At 44.6% G+C, this 16,523-nt stretch overlaps 1 protein-coding gene across 4 annotated transcripts in view; it reads left to right on the top strand.

The window, feature by feature from the left end:
- Positions 1-16,523, top strand: part of ube4a (ubiquitination factor E4A (UFD2 homolog, yeast)) — a 76,110-nt gene that overhangs the window by 51,777 nt on the left and 7,810 nt on the right. For all 4 annotated transcript variants that reach the window (XM_068054105.1, XM_068054104.1, XM_068054103.1 and 1 more), the window contains 4 exons: positions 442-629; positions 9,972-10,072; positions 11,487-11,600; positions 14,881-15,055. In XM_068054105.1, coding sequence (XP_067910206.1) covers positions 442-629; positions 9,972-10,072; positions 11,487-11,600; positions 14,881-15,055 — 578 coding nt within the window. The remainder of the gene's footprint in view (positions 1-441; positions 630-9,971; positions 10,073-11,486; positions 11,601-14,880; positions 15,056-16,523) is intronic.

The following is a 16,523-nucleotide window of genomic DNA, read 5'->3' as shown; positions in this document are numbered from 1 at the left end:
ACACAAGTAAATAACATTCTGTGCGGTAAAGATGGGAGCATTGAGAGTTATGCAATGATCCTTTTACCTCGAACATTGGTCAGTGTTGTCGCTAGGATTTCAGTAAAGTGTAAGGTTGGGTTTTTGAAATCTTTGTACTGGAGGGAAGTTGGTGCAAAACACAAGTGATAGAGGCCTTGGGAGGTAAAAATGGTAACAACTTGAAGTGGAGAATTAAGCATATCACACAAAATCACATGGGCTGCAATAAAAATATTTTTTAATAGTGGATTGCTCTCTCTACACCAAATAATCCCAGTGATGACGCTGATTGATTGATCTGTGGAGTTTGTTCAGTTTCACTTGTCTGTGCAGTCTGATTCCAAATAGCTGGATTATGCTGAAAGACGTTTGTTGACTGACCATAAAGCCTCTTTCTTCCCTTCCTGTAATGCCTCCCAGGATGAAGAACCCTCACTTGCGAGCGAAGCTGGCTGAGGTCCTTGAGGCTGTGATGCCTCATATGGAGCAGGTGCAGAACCCAATAATTAGCAGCATGTTCCACCGACAGCGAGTCTTCACCTCTTATCAGCATGCACATTATCTCGCTGAAGCACTTATCAAAGTGTTTGTGGACATTGAATTCACAGGTACGTTTGGAAAATAGCAGCAGTCTCGGGTAAATGCCATAGAATTACAACAGTGACTACACTTCTAAAGTACTTCATTGGCTGTAAAGCACTTTTGGGACCACCTGAGGTTGTGAAAGGTGCTATATAAATGAAATCCTTTCACCTTATAGGATGGCACATGTGTGAAGTTACACCTCAACTTTCCAGCAAAGCTGCTATAAAAAATGTTATGCTCCCATCAATCGCCTTGATTCATGGGAGAGAATGAAATTTGATTTTGATGCGCATAGACTATTCCACGTGCTGTCACTGCTGCATACAAACAGGGAACAACAGACCAGGAGAGGGAGAGCGCAGGACCGGAACCTAACGGAGCTATGTGCAAGGGCAGGATTCAGGCAGGGGAGTGGTGACGAAGTGTTCAGAATATAGACGGCCGAATGGGATTGGGCTACAGGCCATGTATAGATGAGTGTGCAAAGTCAGCTATAGTACTGTAGGTTGCAGAATAAGGCACTTTTAGCTTTGCTTCGATTCTTGCTGGTCATAGACATTTTTCTCTCTCCCACACATCTCTGCGCTGCCCCCACCGCCTAGCCCCCCCCCACGCCACCAGCTGACCCAAGGAAGGAAAAAAAACACCTTGGCTCAACTTCTAAACCACCCCCTCTTGTCAAGTTTAAATCTCGTATTGACAGGAAATACTTGGAAGGCAATAAAGAGCAAAGCTGATTGTTAATTATTTTGGTCCTATTGCACTGATGTAACAGAGCCAGATGTGCTCCACATGGCTTATATTTGCACTTTCTGATTTTTGCTAGAGAAGGATAGAGGTTATGGTGATGCCCTGTAAATGCAGATTACTCAGACAGTAACTGTAGAATTGCCTATTATGCTAAAGTCAACTCTTGCGCTTCTTCATAGCGTTGCCTTCTTTATGAAACTGAAACAGGAGAATCCCAAGTTCAAACCCTGGTCTGTGCTGAGATGGTTGTTCTCAGCTGAGACAACAGCAAGGGAATTATAATTAGCTCAGCATTTTCTGAGTTGGGAGGGGGAATAAAATCAGGTAGAATTCCTACTAGGAAATATTTGCATGGATCTTAGTTGAGAACAGGATTGGGCTTGATTGTGATGCAGCTCATTGTTGCAAAGCCCAGCAGCGCTCTGTCTAGGCGACACTGGAGCTTGTGGAACTGTACCCCCCAGCAAGAGTTGGCATCTTTGGAAGAAGATGTGGGCGAGTGACAAGAAAGATTTGCTTTTAAAAAGGCAATTCTATGTTACTGCTGTAATAAGCAGCAAAAACCTTCATAATTTTTAATCCAAAAATGCAGCTGCCTCTTTCAGAAGGTTGAATGTTTTGGGTTAGAAAATGATTTTCTTGGATGTTGCTTCCTTTCTTAACTTGCAGACTTTTCGTTTTGGTTCTATCAAATCGCCTTTGTTAATGTTTCCTGTAGCTGAATAAGTAATTTCAAGGCCAGCTATTGAGTCGTGTTCATAAAGACAGGAACAAAAGTTCCTGTTGAAGCTTTTTCTTTTTTGAAAGGCTAATGCTCAACTCTTTTGTTGGTTTGTCAAATGATGAAACTGTTCAATATCTAATTTTGGTAAACCTGAACTGCACAAATTGCTGTTTGCTGTGAGGTTCCTGTTTTCCCAGGTTGGATAAAACTTTTCCTGGTCAGCGATAGAGGGGGACAAGATAAGTAAATGGCACAGAAAGAGTAAATTGTTACTTCACATTATAAACTGTTGATGATAGGATGAGGTGACGCAGTTCCAAATTTAGAGCTGATGTCACAAAGTATAAAGTATGAGCAATACTTGGAGTACCTCGCCTCCCTGCGAGTGGATCTCCAGCAGAGCAAGACTACACCTTCTGGCAGGGCAGGGATCCTGAAGAACCAAGACAGCATGGAGTGGGCTTCGCCATCAGAAACTCCTTGCTCAGCATGATAGAGCCTCCCTCAAATGGCTCGGAACGCATACTGTCCATCCGACTGCTCACCACCTCTGGTCCAGTACACCTACTCAGCATCTATGCTCCAACTCTCTGCTCCCCACATGAAGCTAAAGATCAGTTCTACGAGGTACTCCATAACATCATTAGCAGCATCCCCAACACCGAACACCTATTCCTGCTGGGGGACTTTAATGCCAGGGTTGTGGCCGACCATGACTCATGGCCCTCCTGCCTTGGGCGCTATGGCGTTGGAAGGATGAATGAGAACGGGCAGAGACTGCTTGAGTTGTGTACCTATCATAACCTCTGCATCACCAACTCGTTCTTTCACACTAAACCCTGTCATCAGGTTTCATGGAGGCACCCAAGATCGCGTCGTTGGCACCAACTAGACCTTATTGTCACAAGGCGAGCCGCCTTAAACAGTGTTCAAATCACACGCAGCTTCCACAGTGCGGACTGCGACACCGACCACTCCCTGGTGTGCGGCAAGGTTAGACTCGGACCAAAGAAGTTGCATCATTCCAAGCAGAAGGGCCACCCGCGCTTCAACACGAGCAGAATTTCTCAACCACAGCTGTTACAAAAACTTCTAAATTCACTTGTAACAGCCCTTCAAAACGCTCCCACAGGGGATGCTGAGACCAAGTCGGCCCACATCAGAGACGCCATCTATGAGTCAGCTTTGACCACTACGGCAAAAGTGCGAAGAGAAATGCAGACTGGTTTCAATCTCATAATGAAGAGCTGGAACCTGTCATAGCCGCTAAGTGCATTGCACTGTTGAACTACAAGAAAGCCCCCAGCGATTTAACATCCGCAGCACTTAAAGCAGCCAGAAGCACTGCACAAAGAACAGCCAGGCGCTGCGCAAACGACTACTGGCAACACCTATGCAGTCACATTCAGCTGGCCTCAGATACCGGAAACATCAGAGGAATGTATGATGGCATGAAGAGAGCTCTTGGGCCAACCATCAAGAAGATCGCCCCCCTCAAATCTAAATCAGGGGACATAATCACTGAACAACGCAAACAAATGGACCGCTGGGTTGAGCACTACCTAGAACTGTACTCCAGGGAGAATGCTGTCACTGAGACTGCCCTCAGTGCAGCCCAGCCTCTACCAGTCATGGATGAGCTGGACATACAGCTAACCAAATCGGAACTCAGTGATGCCATTGATTTTCTAGCCAGGGGAAAAGCCCCTGGGAAGGACAGCATTACCCCTGAAATAATCAAGAGTGCCAAGCCTGCTATACTCTCAGCACTACATGAACTGCTATGCCTGTGCTGGGATGAGGGAGCAGTACCCCAGGACGTGCGCGATGCCAATATCATCACCCTCTATAAAAACAAAGGTGACCGCGGTGACTGCAACAACTACCGTGGAATCTCCCTGCTCAGCATAGTGGGGAAAGTCTTTGCTCGAGTCGCTCTGAACAGGCTCCAGAAGCTGGCCGAGCGCGTCTACCCTGAGGCACAGTGTGGCTTTCATGCAGAGAGATCGACCGTTGACATGCTGTTCTCCCTTCGTCAGATACAGGACAAATGCCGTGAACAACAGATGCCCCTCTACATTGCTTTCATTGATCTCACCAAAGCCTTTGACCTCGTCAGCAGACGTGGTCTCTTCAGACTACTAGAAAAGATTGGATGCCCACCAAAGCTACTAAGTATCATCACCTCATTCCATGACGATATGAAAGGCACAATTCAACATGGTGGCTCCTCATCAGAGCCCTTTCCTATCCTGAGTGGCACCCACACTTTTTGGGATTTTCTTCTCCCTGCTGCTTTCACATGCGTTCAAGTCCTCTGAAGAAGGAATTTTCCTCCACACAAGATCAGGGGGCAGGCTGTTCAACCTTGCCCGTCTAAGAGCGAAGTCCAAAGTACGGAAAGTCCTCATCAGGGTACTCCTGTTTGCTGACGATGCTGCTTTAACGTCTCACACTGAAGAGTGCCTGCAGAGTCTCGTCGACAGGTTTGCGGCTGCCTGCAATGAATTTGGCCTAACCATCAGCCTCAAGAAAACGAACATCATTGGGCAGGACGTCAGAAATGCTGCATCCATCAATATTGGCGACCACGCTCTGGAAGTGGTTCAAGAGTTCACCTACCTAGGCTCAACTATCACCAGTAACCTGTCTCTAGATGCAGAAATCAACAAGCGCATGGGAAAGGCTTCCACTGCTATGTCCAGACTGGCCAAGAGAGTGTGGGAAAATGGCGCACTGACACGGAACACAAAAGTTCGAGTGTATCAGGCCTGTGTCCTCTACTTTTCTCTATGGCAGCGAGGCCTGGACAACGTATGTCAGCCAAGAGCGACGTTTCAATTCATTCCATCTTCGCTGCCTCCGGAGAATCCTTGGCATCAACACAGAAGTCCTTGAGGCGGCCAACATCCCCAGCATATACACCCTACTGAGCCAGCGGCGCTTGAGATGGCTTGGCCATGTGAGCCGCATGGAAGATGGCAGGATCCCCAAAGACACATTGTACAGCGAGCTCGCCACTGGTATCAGACCCACCGGCCGTCCATGTCTCCGCTTTAAAGATGTCTGCAAACGCGACATGAAATCCTGTGACATTGATCACAAGTCGTGGGAGTCAGTTGCCAGCGTTCGCCAGAGCTGGCGAGCAGCCATAAAGACAGGGCTAAAATGTGGCGAGTCAAAGAGACTTAGTAGTTGGCAGGAAAAAAGACAGAGGCGCAAGGGAAGAGCCAACTGTACAACAGCCCCGACAATCAAATTTCTCTGCAGCACCTGTGGAAGAGCCTGTCACTCTAGAATTGGCCTTTATAGCCACTCCAGGTGCTGCTTCACAAACCACTGACCACCTCCAGGCGCGTATCCATTGTCTCTCGAGATAAGGAGGCCAAAGATACTTGGAGTGGGCATCAGGGTAGGATAATACTGACAAACCCTGTAATCATTTAAGAGCCAGTTGGACAGTGTAACGGGTAGGTTATTTCTGGATAGGTGAGCTAAGTAAGATGAGACAAATGACCATCCACATCTATAATTAGTGACCATTGACAAATGTGTTGAGGACTTGGTATTGGAATAAATTACATAAGTAAGGATGTAATCTGATTTTCTTCACTGCAGATTGATGGACCAATAACATAAAACTTGGGTATCCATTTTACAGTTGGGGAATCTTGGGCTTGAATTTTGCCCTCTCAGCTTATAAGATCAAATGAATGAAGTTGTTACTAATTAGTGGGGGTGAGGGTTCAATTGAAGGGAAGTTAAAAAAGTCAAAAAGAAACTAGAGAGCAGAGCTGTAGGGTAGTGAAGAGGCGAACAGTAATCAAAGTGTGACAGGAAGGGGCAGAAAATATAAGCAGAAGAGTGCAGCAGAAGTTAGAACCAGAATGAGTAATAATGGCAAAAAGTCAAAGCTTAAGGCTCTTTATCTGAATGCACGCAGCATTTGTAACAAGATAGATGAGTTGATGGCACAAATAGAAATGAATGAGTATGACTTGTTAGCTATTACAGAGACGTGATTGCAGGATGACCAAGACTGGGGATTCAATATTCAAGGGTATTTGACGTGCCAGAAAAATAGGCTAAAAGGAAAAGGAGTTGCGGTAACTGTTAATAAAGGAAGCTATCAGTGTGGTGATGAGTAGTGATATAGGAGCAATAGAGCGTGATATGGAATCAGTTTGGGTGGAAATAAGGAATAACAAGAAGAAGTCGTCACCGGTGGGAATCGTCTATAGGCCCCCGAAGAGTAGACTCACTGTAGGGCAAAGCATAAATCGGGAAATAACGGAGGCGTATAAGAAGGGCGCTGCAATTGTCCTGGTTGATTTTAATCTGCATATTGACTGGACAAATCAGATTGGCAGAGGTAACATGGAAGACGAATTTGTAGAGTGCATCAGGGATTGTTAGTTAAAGCAACACGTTGCAGTACCTACCAGGAAACAGGCTATTTTAGATCTAGTAATTTGTATTGAAGTAGGATTAATAAGAGTTATCATAGTTAAGGATCCTCTAGGGGGTAGTGATCACAACATGGTAGAATTTCAAATTCAGTTTGATGGCGAGCAACTCGAATCTCAAGCCAGTGTCAATTACGGAGGTATGACGAAAGAGTTGTCTAAAGCGGGCTGGGAAAATAGGCTAAGGGGAAGGTCAGTGGCAGACATTTAAGCAGATATTTCATAACGCTCAACAAAAATTTATCCCAGTCAAAAAGAAGGACTTGATGAGAAGGATGAACCACCCGTGGTTAACAAAGGCGGTCAAGGAGAGTATCCAATCAAAACCTAAGGCATACAAAGTGGTGAAAACTAGTGGTAGGCCAAAGGATTGGGAATATTTTAGGAACCAGCAGCAGATTGACTAAAAAGCGAAGAAAGAGGGAGAAAATTGATTATGAAAGTAAATTGACTAGAAATGTGAAAACAAACAGCAAGAGCTTCTATGGGTATATAAAAAGAGAGTAGCTAAAGTGAGCGTGGGACCCTTGGAAGATGCGACTGGAGAATTGATAACAGGGAAATGGCAGATAATTTAAACCAATATTTTGCATTGGTCTTCACCGTGGAGGACGCTATAAACAGATATCAGATAAACAAGAAGCTAATGAGAGAAATGACCTTGTAACAGTCTCCATCACGAGGGACAAAGTATTTGACAAACTAATGGGATTAAAGGCAGACAAGTCGCCAGGAAGTGGCTGCAGAGATAGTGGAGGCATTGGTTGAAATATTCCAGAACACTGGATGCCGGGAGGGTCCCAGCGGATTGGAAAACCACTAATGTAATACCCTGTTCAAGAAGGGAGAGAGACAAAAAGCAGGAAACCATAGGCCAGTCAGCCTAACATCGGTCATTGGGAAAATGCTAGAGTCCATTATTAATGAAGAAATAGCAGGATATTAGAAAAGCTTAACACAATCAAACAGAGTCAACATGGTTTTGTGAAAGGGGAATCATGTTTGGCAAATTTGCTAGAGTTCTTTGAGGATATAACAAGCAGAGTTGATAAAGGGGAGCTGGTAAATGTAGTGTATTTAGATTTCCAGAAGGCATTTGATAAGGTGCCAGATAAAAGATTATTGCACAAGGTATTGGGGGTAATGTATTAGCATGGATTGAGGATTGGTTAACTGACAGAAGACAGAGATTCGGGATTAATGGGTCTTTTTCAGGTTGGAAAGACGTAACTAATGGAGTGCCACAAGGATCAGTCCTGGGGCCTCAATTATTTGCTATCTATATTAATGACTTGGAGGAGGGGGCAGAGTGTAATATAGCCAAATTTGCTGACGATATAAAAATAGGTGGGAGGGCATGTTGTGATGAGGACGTAAGGAATCTCCAAGGGGATATAGATAGGTTGAGTGGACAAAAACTTGTCAGATGGAGTTTAATGTAGGAAAGTGTGAGGTCATGCACTTTGGTAGGAAGAATCAAAAGGCAGACTATTATTTAGATAGAGACTTCAAAAAAGTGCAGCACAGAGAGATCTGTGTGTTCTTGTGCATGAAACACAAAGTTAGCATGCAGGTGCAGCAAGTAATTAAGGCGGCAAACGGAATTTTGGCCTTTACTGCTAGGGGGTTGGAGTTTAAAAATAGGGAAATCTAGTTCCAGCTGTACGGGGTGTTGGTGAGGCCACACCTGGAGTAGTGTATAGTTTTGGTTCCCGTATTTAAGAAAGAATATACTGGCATTGGAGGCAGCTCAAGAGAGATTCACTAGGCTGATTCCTGGGATGAAGGGTTTGACTTATCAAGAACAGCTAAACAGGTTAGGCCTTTATTCATTTGAGCTCAGAAGAATGAGGGGTGATCTTCTTGAAACGTACAAGATTCTGAGGGGGCTTGATTGGGTAGATGTTGAGAAAATGTTCCCACTAGTGGGGGAATCTCAAACTAGGGGACATAGTTATAGAATAGGGGGATACCCATTTAAAACTGAGATGCGAAGGAATTTCTTCTCTCGGAGGGTAGTGAATGTCTGGAATTCTCTGCCTCAGAGAGTTGTGGAGGCTGGATCACTGGAAGTATTTAAAGAGGAGCTAGATAGATTTTTGAAATATTGGGGAGTTGAGGGCTATGAAGAGCTGGCATGAAAGAGGAGTTGAGGTCTGGGGCGGATCAGCCATGATCTTATTGAATGGTGGGGCAGGCTTGAGGGGCCGAAGGGCCTACTATTTCTTATGTTTAATAAAAACAGAAAATGCTGGAAGTACTCAGCAGATCAGGCAGCATCTGTGGAGAGAAAAACAAAGTTAACGTTTCAAGTCTGTGATCTCAGCTACTGAATCAATAAACTTATTGAGATGGAATGGGGGAGATGAAGGGAGGAGTGCTGGGGCAAACGTTGCTCAGATATATTTGGCAGTCTAAAAATGCCCGACCTCGAGTTCTACTGGAAAAAGTTTCAGGCTGTTTCTGAACATTAGTATAAATGATGAGGATGCAGCACGTTAAGGTAGTGATGGGGTATGGGTTTATGCCTGAGCTTCTCTATGTACTGAATTTGTGACTGGGGAATTGTTGAATAGGAGTCGAGTGTTTCCATTCAGGGTAATGGATGGAGGAAGCCCTCATTCAGCTATGCTTGAGAATCTCAACAGCAGCATTGGCAGAGGGCTGGGAGTGAGTGCCCTTTTTAGCTTAACTTGCATATTGATAGGACATTAGAGAAACAGGGCAAAAATAACCTGGCAGAAAGATTACATTAAAAGTATTTGTGATTACTGTATTTGGTTCTGGTCACTGAGGCACAGAGACATTCAAGACCAGGAGGCAGTGCACTGTAGAGTTACAAGACTGATCTGAGGATTGAGTAACAAAAAAAATTAAAGGAATGTTGGTTTGTCAGTCTTGAAAGGAAACCTTATCTTTATAAGGTACTAAACGGTACAAAAAAGGTAAATCCAGAGGACTAATACAAACTACACCATGACAGTAGGAGATGGGAATGCAGGGGAAAGGAAAGTGGAGGGCTGAAGTTAAAGTTCTTCACATGAGTGATCACCATGTTGAATGGATTGGGTAGGAAAAAGTAGCCTAGAATCATTGAAGAAAAGCTGGATACTCTGATTAGAGGTGGGGTAGAGATGAAGGTTTGTTCTGGATGTTGAGTGTAGGTGAGAAGAATCTCACTCCTGTCTGTGATATTTTGGTAAATTGGCAAGAATGCGAACATCACAGTCACCAGTGCTCCAGGTACGCAACATTGCATGGAACACCTGATTGAAGACAGTTAGTCTGTGTTCGAGAGATCTTCCTTTTCCGTCTGGCTCATATCTAAGCTACTCAAAACTTGAGTTAGCTAACTCCTAAACAACAATAAAGTAGCTTTAATTCTGAAAGTGATCACTGTTACTGACATTTTCATCTGCTACTAGGTGACCCGCATCAGTTTGAACAAAAGTTTAACTACAGGCGGCCCATGTATCCTATCCTAAAATACATGTGGGGATATGATAACTACAGGCAAAGCATTAAGGTCTGTATTATTTTTATTTAGTGTGTTTGTGTACTGTCTTCTGACCCAATCCCCCCTCTTACTAAATATCCTATTTTTAATTCAACCCATTTAAAATATCTTAACCTTACCTTCAATTTTAGGTACTACTTCCAGAATGTTTTTATTGTACTGTCAGTATTGAAGTGAGGTGTAGTTATAAACTTTATACCCAGAGCAGTAACAGGTGCAGTTGAGTAAATGAACTGTTTTATTCTTTCATGGGATGTGGACGTCGCTGGCAGGCCAGCATTTGTTGCCCATCCCTAATTACCCTTGAACTGAGTGGCTTGCTAGGCCACTTCAGAGGGTAGTTAAGAGTCGACCACATTGCTGTAGGTCTGGTGTCCCATATAGGCCAGACCAGGTAAGGATGTCAGATTTCTTTCCCAAAAGGACATTAGTGAACCAGATGGCTTTTTATGACAATTGATAGTTTCATGGCACCATTACTGAGAATAGCTTTCAATTCCAGATTTTTAAATTAATTAATTGAATTTAAATTCCACCAGCTACGAGGTGGGATTTGAACCCATGTCCCCAAGGTATTAGCCTAGGCCTTGGGATTGCTGGTCAAGTGACATTACCACTACACCACCATCTCCCCATAAATGATCTTAAGCTTATTTAACACGTTAACCCCTTTGCTCACCTTTGGTAGGGTTCATAGTCAAGTTGTACTAGGCATAAAATAAATGGCAGTGGCAAAGGAGGGAATAAAGAGCATGTGGAAATTACATGAGCCAGTTGTATTCTCATTGGCTTTTCAGATCAGAATCTATATATTGAACCTTTTGTGGAAACTTCTAAATGACAATAGTAACTGCTGGAAAACACTTGCTGAGCCTTTTGCAGTGGTTGCTGTATGCAGGTAATGCAAAGAAAGCTGCTTGTCAGGTTTACTTTAAAGATAAAACACTTCGGGTCATGGTCTAACCAGTTTGAAGTTTGACCCCACACTCCTGGCCTGGTGTCCCTGGGAGAGACGATATGGCAGTGTGGGAAATTGGAAAATGTCACGCTTATGCAGTAGGGGGTTGCTTTTTGACCTTGGGACCAAGGGATAATGTTGGGGCAGCGTAGAATGAGCTTTACTCTGTTCCTAACTGTGCTGTAGCTAACCTAGGAGTGCTAGATGCAGACACATGGTGCCTGACATGGAAAGCATTGTATTCTCCAGCACGAATATCCCTCGTCTTGAGAAAGACATAAGTTTAGATCTAATGGAGATGTTCTATTACTTTTATGTGGTGGTGAAGGACTTCCTCTGAAGTTCAAATCTACAGTCTTACATTTTTATTTGCAACTCTCTGAACAACTTTAGTGATGGCATGGTCTAAATTGTTCTCAGACGGACAACTTTGAATTAGTTCTCCTGTTTTTGTTTGTCTTACAGACCTTGGCCGACTATGCATTTGACAACTTGGAGGCAATGAACCCTCCTCTTTTTCTCCGATTTCTCAATCTGCTCATCAATGATGCCATCTTTCTATTGGATGAAGCTATCCAGGTATCTTGCGCAGACCAATTACTTTTATTACATTTTTCATTTCAGTCTGGTGCCCACTCTTCTCCCCTTCAAAATAACAAGGTGGATGTACAGAACTCAGAGTTTAATTGCATATATATTGTTTCCACCTTCCCTCCTCCTGTTCTGACTCATTACTAGGATACAGTTTTGCAAGTACTGGCAGCCTCCCCGTTACGTGTCTCAAATGGCATTTGAGTGTCAACAGACTATTGGATTGTCAAGGGCTCCATAACTGAGTCCAATCTGACATCCACGTGCCCACACTTCCCAGCTGGGGTCTCCAAATGGTGATCAGAAGCTGCAACCCTGGCTGACTTTGTTTTTCTCTTTCCTCCCTAGCCTAGGGGCATTGAATGTGATGGCAGTGCCTGAAGTGTGGTGCCCTGGTTGAAATTCGCTAACAACACAGACCACGGATTTGCAGCTGTTACTTTCTGCCCCTGTAAAGCGTAGTGCTGCACCACGTGGTGTATTTCTCCTATAAACAGTTGGGGCAAGCGAAGAGGCGATAATTTCTTAATGGTCTTTTCGAAAGGAAAGTCATTCAGTAGAGATTAGCAAGTAAGCCAATTGCAGGAAACTGCCAAGTGGTATAACAGGCCTCTGATTAATGGCAGAAAATGCTGGAAATACTCAGCAGGTCTGGAAGCATCTTTGGAGAGAGAAACAGAGTTAACATTTCAGGTCGATAACCTTTCATCAGAACTTTCTCATAAAGGTCATTGATCTGAAATGTTAACTCTCTTTCTCTCTCCACAGAGAGGGAAAAACATACTTGACCTCGTCCTCACCAATCTGCTTGCCGCAGATGCATCTGTCCATTGCAGTATTAGTAGGAGTGACCACCACACAGTCCTTGTGGAGACAAAGTCCCATCTTCACATTGAGGATACCCTCCATCGTGTTGTGTGGCACTACCACCGTGCTAAATGGGATAGATTTAGAACAGATCTAGCAATGCAAAACTGGGCATCCATGAGGTGCTGTGAGCCATCAGCAGCAGCAGAATTGTACTCAACCACAATCTGTAACCTCATGACCCAGCATATCCCCCACTCTACCATTACCATCAAGCTGCGGGATCAATCCTGGTTCACTGAAGAGTGCAGGAGGGCATGCCAGGAGCAGCACCAGGCATATCTCAATGAGGTATCAACCTGGTGATGCTACAACCCAAAACTACTTGCGTGCCAAACAACAGAAGCAGTATGCGATAGACAGAGCGAAGCGATCCCACAACCAACAGATAACAGATCAGATCTAAGTTCTGCAGTCCTGCCACATCCAGTCGTGAATGGTGGTGGACAATTTAAACAACTGACAGGAGGAGGTGGCTCCACAAATAGCCCCATCCTCATTGATGGGAGAGACCAGCACATCAGTGCAAAAATAAGGCTGAAGCATTTGCAACAATCTTCAGCCAGAAGTGCTGAGTGGATGACCCATCTTGGCTTCCTCCTGAGGTCTCGAGCATCACAGATGCCGGTCTTCAGCCAATTCAGTTCACTCCACGTGATGTCAAGAAACAACTGAAAGCTCTGGATACTGAAAAGGGTATGGGTGCTGACAGCATTCTGGCAATAGTACTGAAGGCATGTGCTCCAGAACTAACCACACCCCTAGCCAAGATGTTCCAGTACAGCTACAACACTGGCATCTACCAGGCAATGTGGAAAATTGCCCAGGTATGTCCTGTACACAAAAAGCAGGACAAATCCAGTTTACTCCTCGCCCCCCCCCCCCTCCCCCCCCTCCCCCCCCCAATCGGTCTACTCTCAATCATCAATGAAGTGATGGAAGGTGTCGTCGACAGTGCTATCAAGCGGCACTTGCTTAGCAATAACCTCACTGATGCTCAGTTAGTGTTCCGCCACAGCCTTGGTTCAAACATTGACAAAAGAGCTGAACTCGAGGTGAGGAGAGGGTGACTGCCCTTGACATCAAGGCAACATTTGACTGAGTATGGCATCACGGAGCCCTAGCAAAACTGGAGTCAGTGGGAATCGGGATAAAACTCTGCTGGTTGGAGTCATGCTTAGCACAAAGGAAGATGGTTGTTGTTGTTGGAGGTCAATCATCTCAGCTCCAGGACATCACTGCAGGAGTTCCTCAGGGTAATGTCCTAGGCCCAACCATCTTCAGCTGCTTAATCAATGACCTCCTTTCAATCATAAGGTCAGAAGTGGGGATGTTCACTGATTTCAGCACAATTCGTGACTCCTCGGATACTGAAGCAGTCCATGTAGAAATGCATGGACAATATCCAGGCTTGGGCTGATAAGTGGCAAGTACTATTCGTGCCACACAAGTGGCATGCACTGACCATCTCCACAAGATAGAAACCAACTATTCCCCTTGACATTCAATGGGATTACTATCACTGAATCCCCCACTATCAACATCCTGGGGGTTACCATTGACCAGAAACTGAACTGGAGTTGCCATGTAAATACCGTGGCTACTAGAGCAGGTCAGAGGCTAGGAATCCTGCGGTGCGTAACTCCCCTCTTGACTCCCCAAAGCCTGTGCACCATCTACAAGGCACAAGTCAGGAGTGTGATGGAATACTCTCCACTTGCCTGGATGGGTGAAACTCCAACAACGCTCAAGAAGCTCAACACTATCCAGGACAAAGCAGCCTGCTTGATTGGCACCCCATCCATAAACATTCACTCCCTCCACCACCGCCACACAGTGGCAGCAGTGTGCACCATCTACAAGATGCACTGCAGCAACGTACCAAGGCTCCTTCGACAGCATCTTTTAAACACGTGACCTCTACAACCTAGAAGGACAAGGGTAGCAGGTGCACGGGAACGCCACCAGCTGCAAGTTCTCCTCCAAGGCCCACACTATCCTGACTTGGAACTATATTGCTGTTCCTTCACTGTCGCTGGGTCAATATGCTGGAACCCCCTTCCTAACAGCACTGTGGGTGTACCTACCCCACATGGACTGCAGCGGTTCAAGAAGGCAGCTCACCACCACCTTCTCAAGGGCAGTTAGGAATGGGCAATAAATGCTGGCCTAGCTAGCGACGCCCACATCCCATGAACAGATTTTTTAAAAAAAGATGCTGCCAGACTTGCTGTGTATTTCCAGCACTTTCTGTTTTTATTTCAGATTTCCAGCATCTGCAGTATTTTGCTTTTATTCTGGGATTAATGGAGTTTTGCTTCTTTCTCTGTAAGCATTTTAAGTTGGAAAATTGTCACGGGGCACTGCTGTTTGTAATTTGATGTTTTGTTAAATTTTGCAGTATTTGAGCAAGATTAAAATCCAACAAATCGAGAAGGACCGAGGGGACTGGGATAGCTTGCCTCCTGAAGCTCGGAGGGAAAAGGAGGGCAATCTTCAGATGTTTGGGCAGTTGGCTCGCTTCCACAATATTATGTCTAATGAAACGATTGGCACCTTGGCTTTCCTCACTTCAGGTCAGTGCATTTGAAATGAAAGAAAAACAAGAATGATCAGAGCTTTGGGATCTGACCTGGCTCTAAAGGTCATGCCATTTGGGCTTTTGTAAGCACCAGACGAGTTTGAATCGCCTGTTGTTTACAGGCCCAGAGGCAGGTAAATCTGTAGGGGGTGTAAAAATGTGCCTTGTTTTCTTAAGCTATTGGGAAGAACAAAATATGATGCAATGGAGTTGTATTGTTTGAATTCAAGCTCTTTGCTTGAATAGCAACTTGTGACTTATGCTCTGGAATGCACTGCCTGAAAGGGCAGTGGAAGCAAATTCAGTAGTAACTTTCAAAAGGGACTTGGATAAATATTTGAAATAGAAAAATTTGCAGGATCTATGGTGGACGAGTAAGGCATTAGGACCAACTGGATAATGCTTTGAAAGAGTTGACAAAGGCACAATGAGCCAAATTACCACCACCTGTGCTGAATGATTCAATGAAGTTGAAAGGCAAAACAACTTTATAATAAGCCCTGTTCCAGCAGGAAAGAAATGCCTGAAATACCAATCTGATCATGAATGAAGTGCTTTAGCATTCAAACCTGTCATTTGTTGAGAAGTCCCAGAGAGCTGTGTAGTTTTAACTCCTAACCCCTCCAACCCTGCCCCATTGCCTGAACTCCCGTAAGCTGAGGTTGTGGTCAACCCAGGAAACCTAGAAGAGAGTTTGGTGCAAAGTGGCCACTGGCAGCAGCCTGGCAAGGGCCGGGCAGCTCCCCCTCCTTCATTGCAAGGCTCAGGCCATAAGGGGTAAATGTAAAATAATGGAAAGCTACCAATATTATGGAAAAAAAAAGGTTTATATTAGTACCAACAACAAGAAGCTATAACTTAATCAATTTCAAGCCTTCTAAAGAGTAGGGCCTAAAGAGCCTTACTAGGTAGGAGCACAAATTGGAGGTCGATGTGCACCAGTTACGCCAGTCCTCACCCCTGCATGTTCCCTCCCTCCCCGCCTCTCCAAGTACAGCCTAGCTGAATTTTCCCCAATATTTTCGAATAATTCTCCATCTAGCTGGTTAGTTTTTTGATGCTCCTTGTTATATCCAATTTATTTTTAAACCAGCAAATGTGAAAATCCCTAATATCTGATTTTGTTTTAAGAATATAAATTAGCATTTTGAGATTTGTGAGCATTGCTTGACCTCCGATGACTGACTTGTACCTGACTTTAATAGGCTAAGCAGTAGGGAAGCCTGGGCTGGCAGTTGTTGGGATGCTGAGACATCACACCTCAGTGCGCCTGGCTCCCTAGGTGCAGGGTAGGGAGAGAATGTGGAGTCTGATATGCTAAAGTTGCCCTTGCCCTCAAGTATTAATCAACCCAAGACTGATTTTATTTTAAAAGTAAGAAATTTGCGGTTCAGTTCCCAGCCTTCTAATCTGAGCACAGTGATTGTTTCATTTCCAAGGCTGAGATGTGGAAAGCTCAAGAC

This window comes from Heterodontus francisci, chromosome 22 (genome assembly GCF_036365525.1).
Source record: "Heterodontus francisci isolate sHetFra1 chromosome 22, sHetFra1.hap1, whole genome shotgun sequence".
Classification (NCBI taxonomy): Eukaryota; Metazoa; Chordata; class Chondrichthyes; order Heterodontiformes; family Heterodontidae; genus Heterodontus; species Heterodontus francisci.
This window is presented reverse-complemented; position numbering and strand designations above follow the sequence as displayed.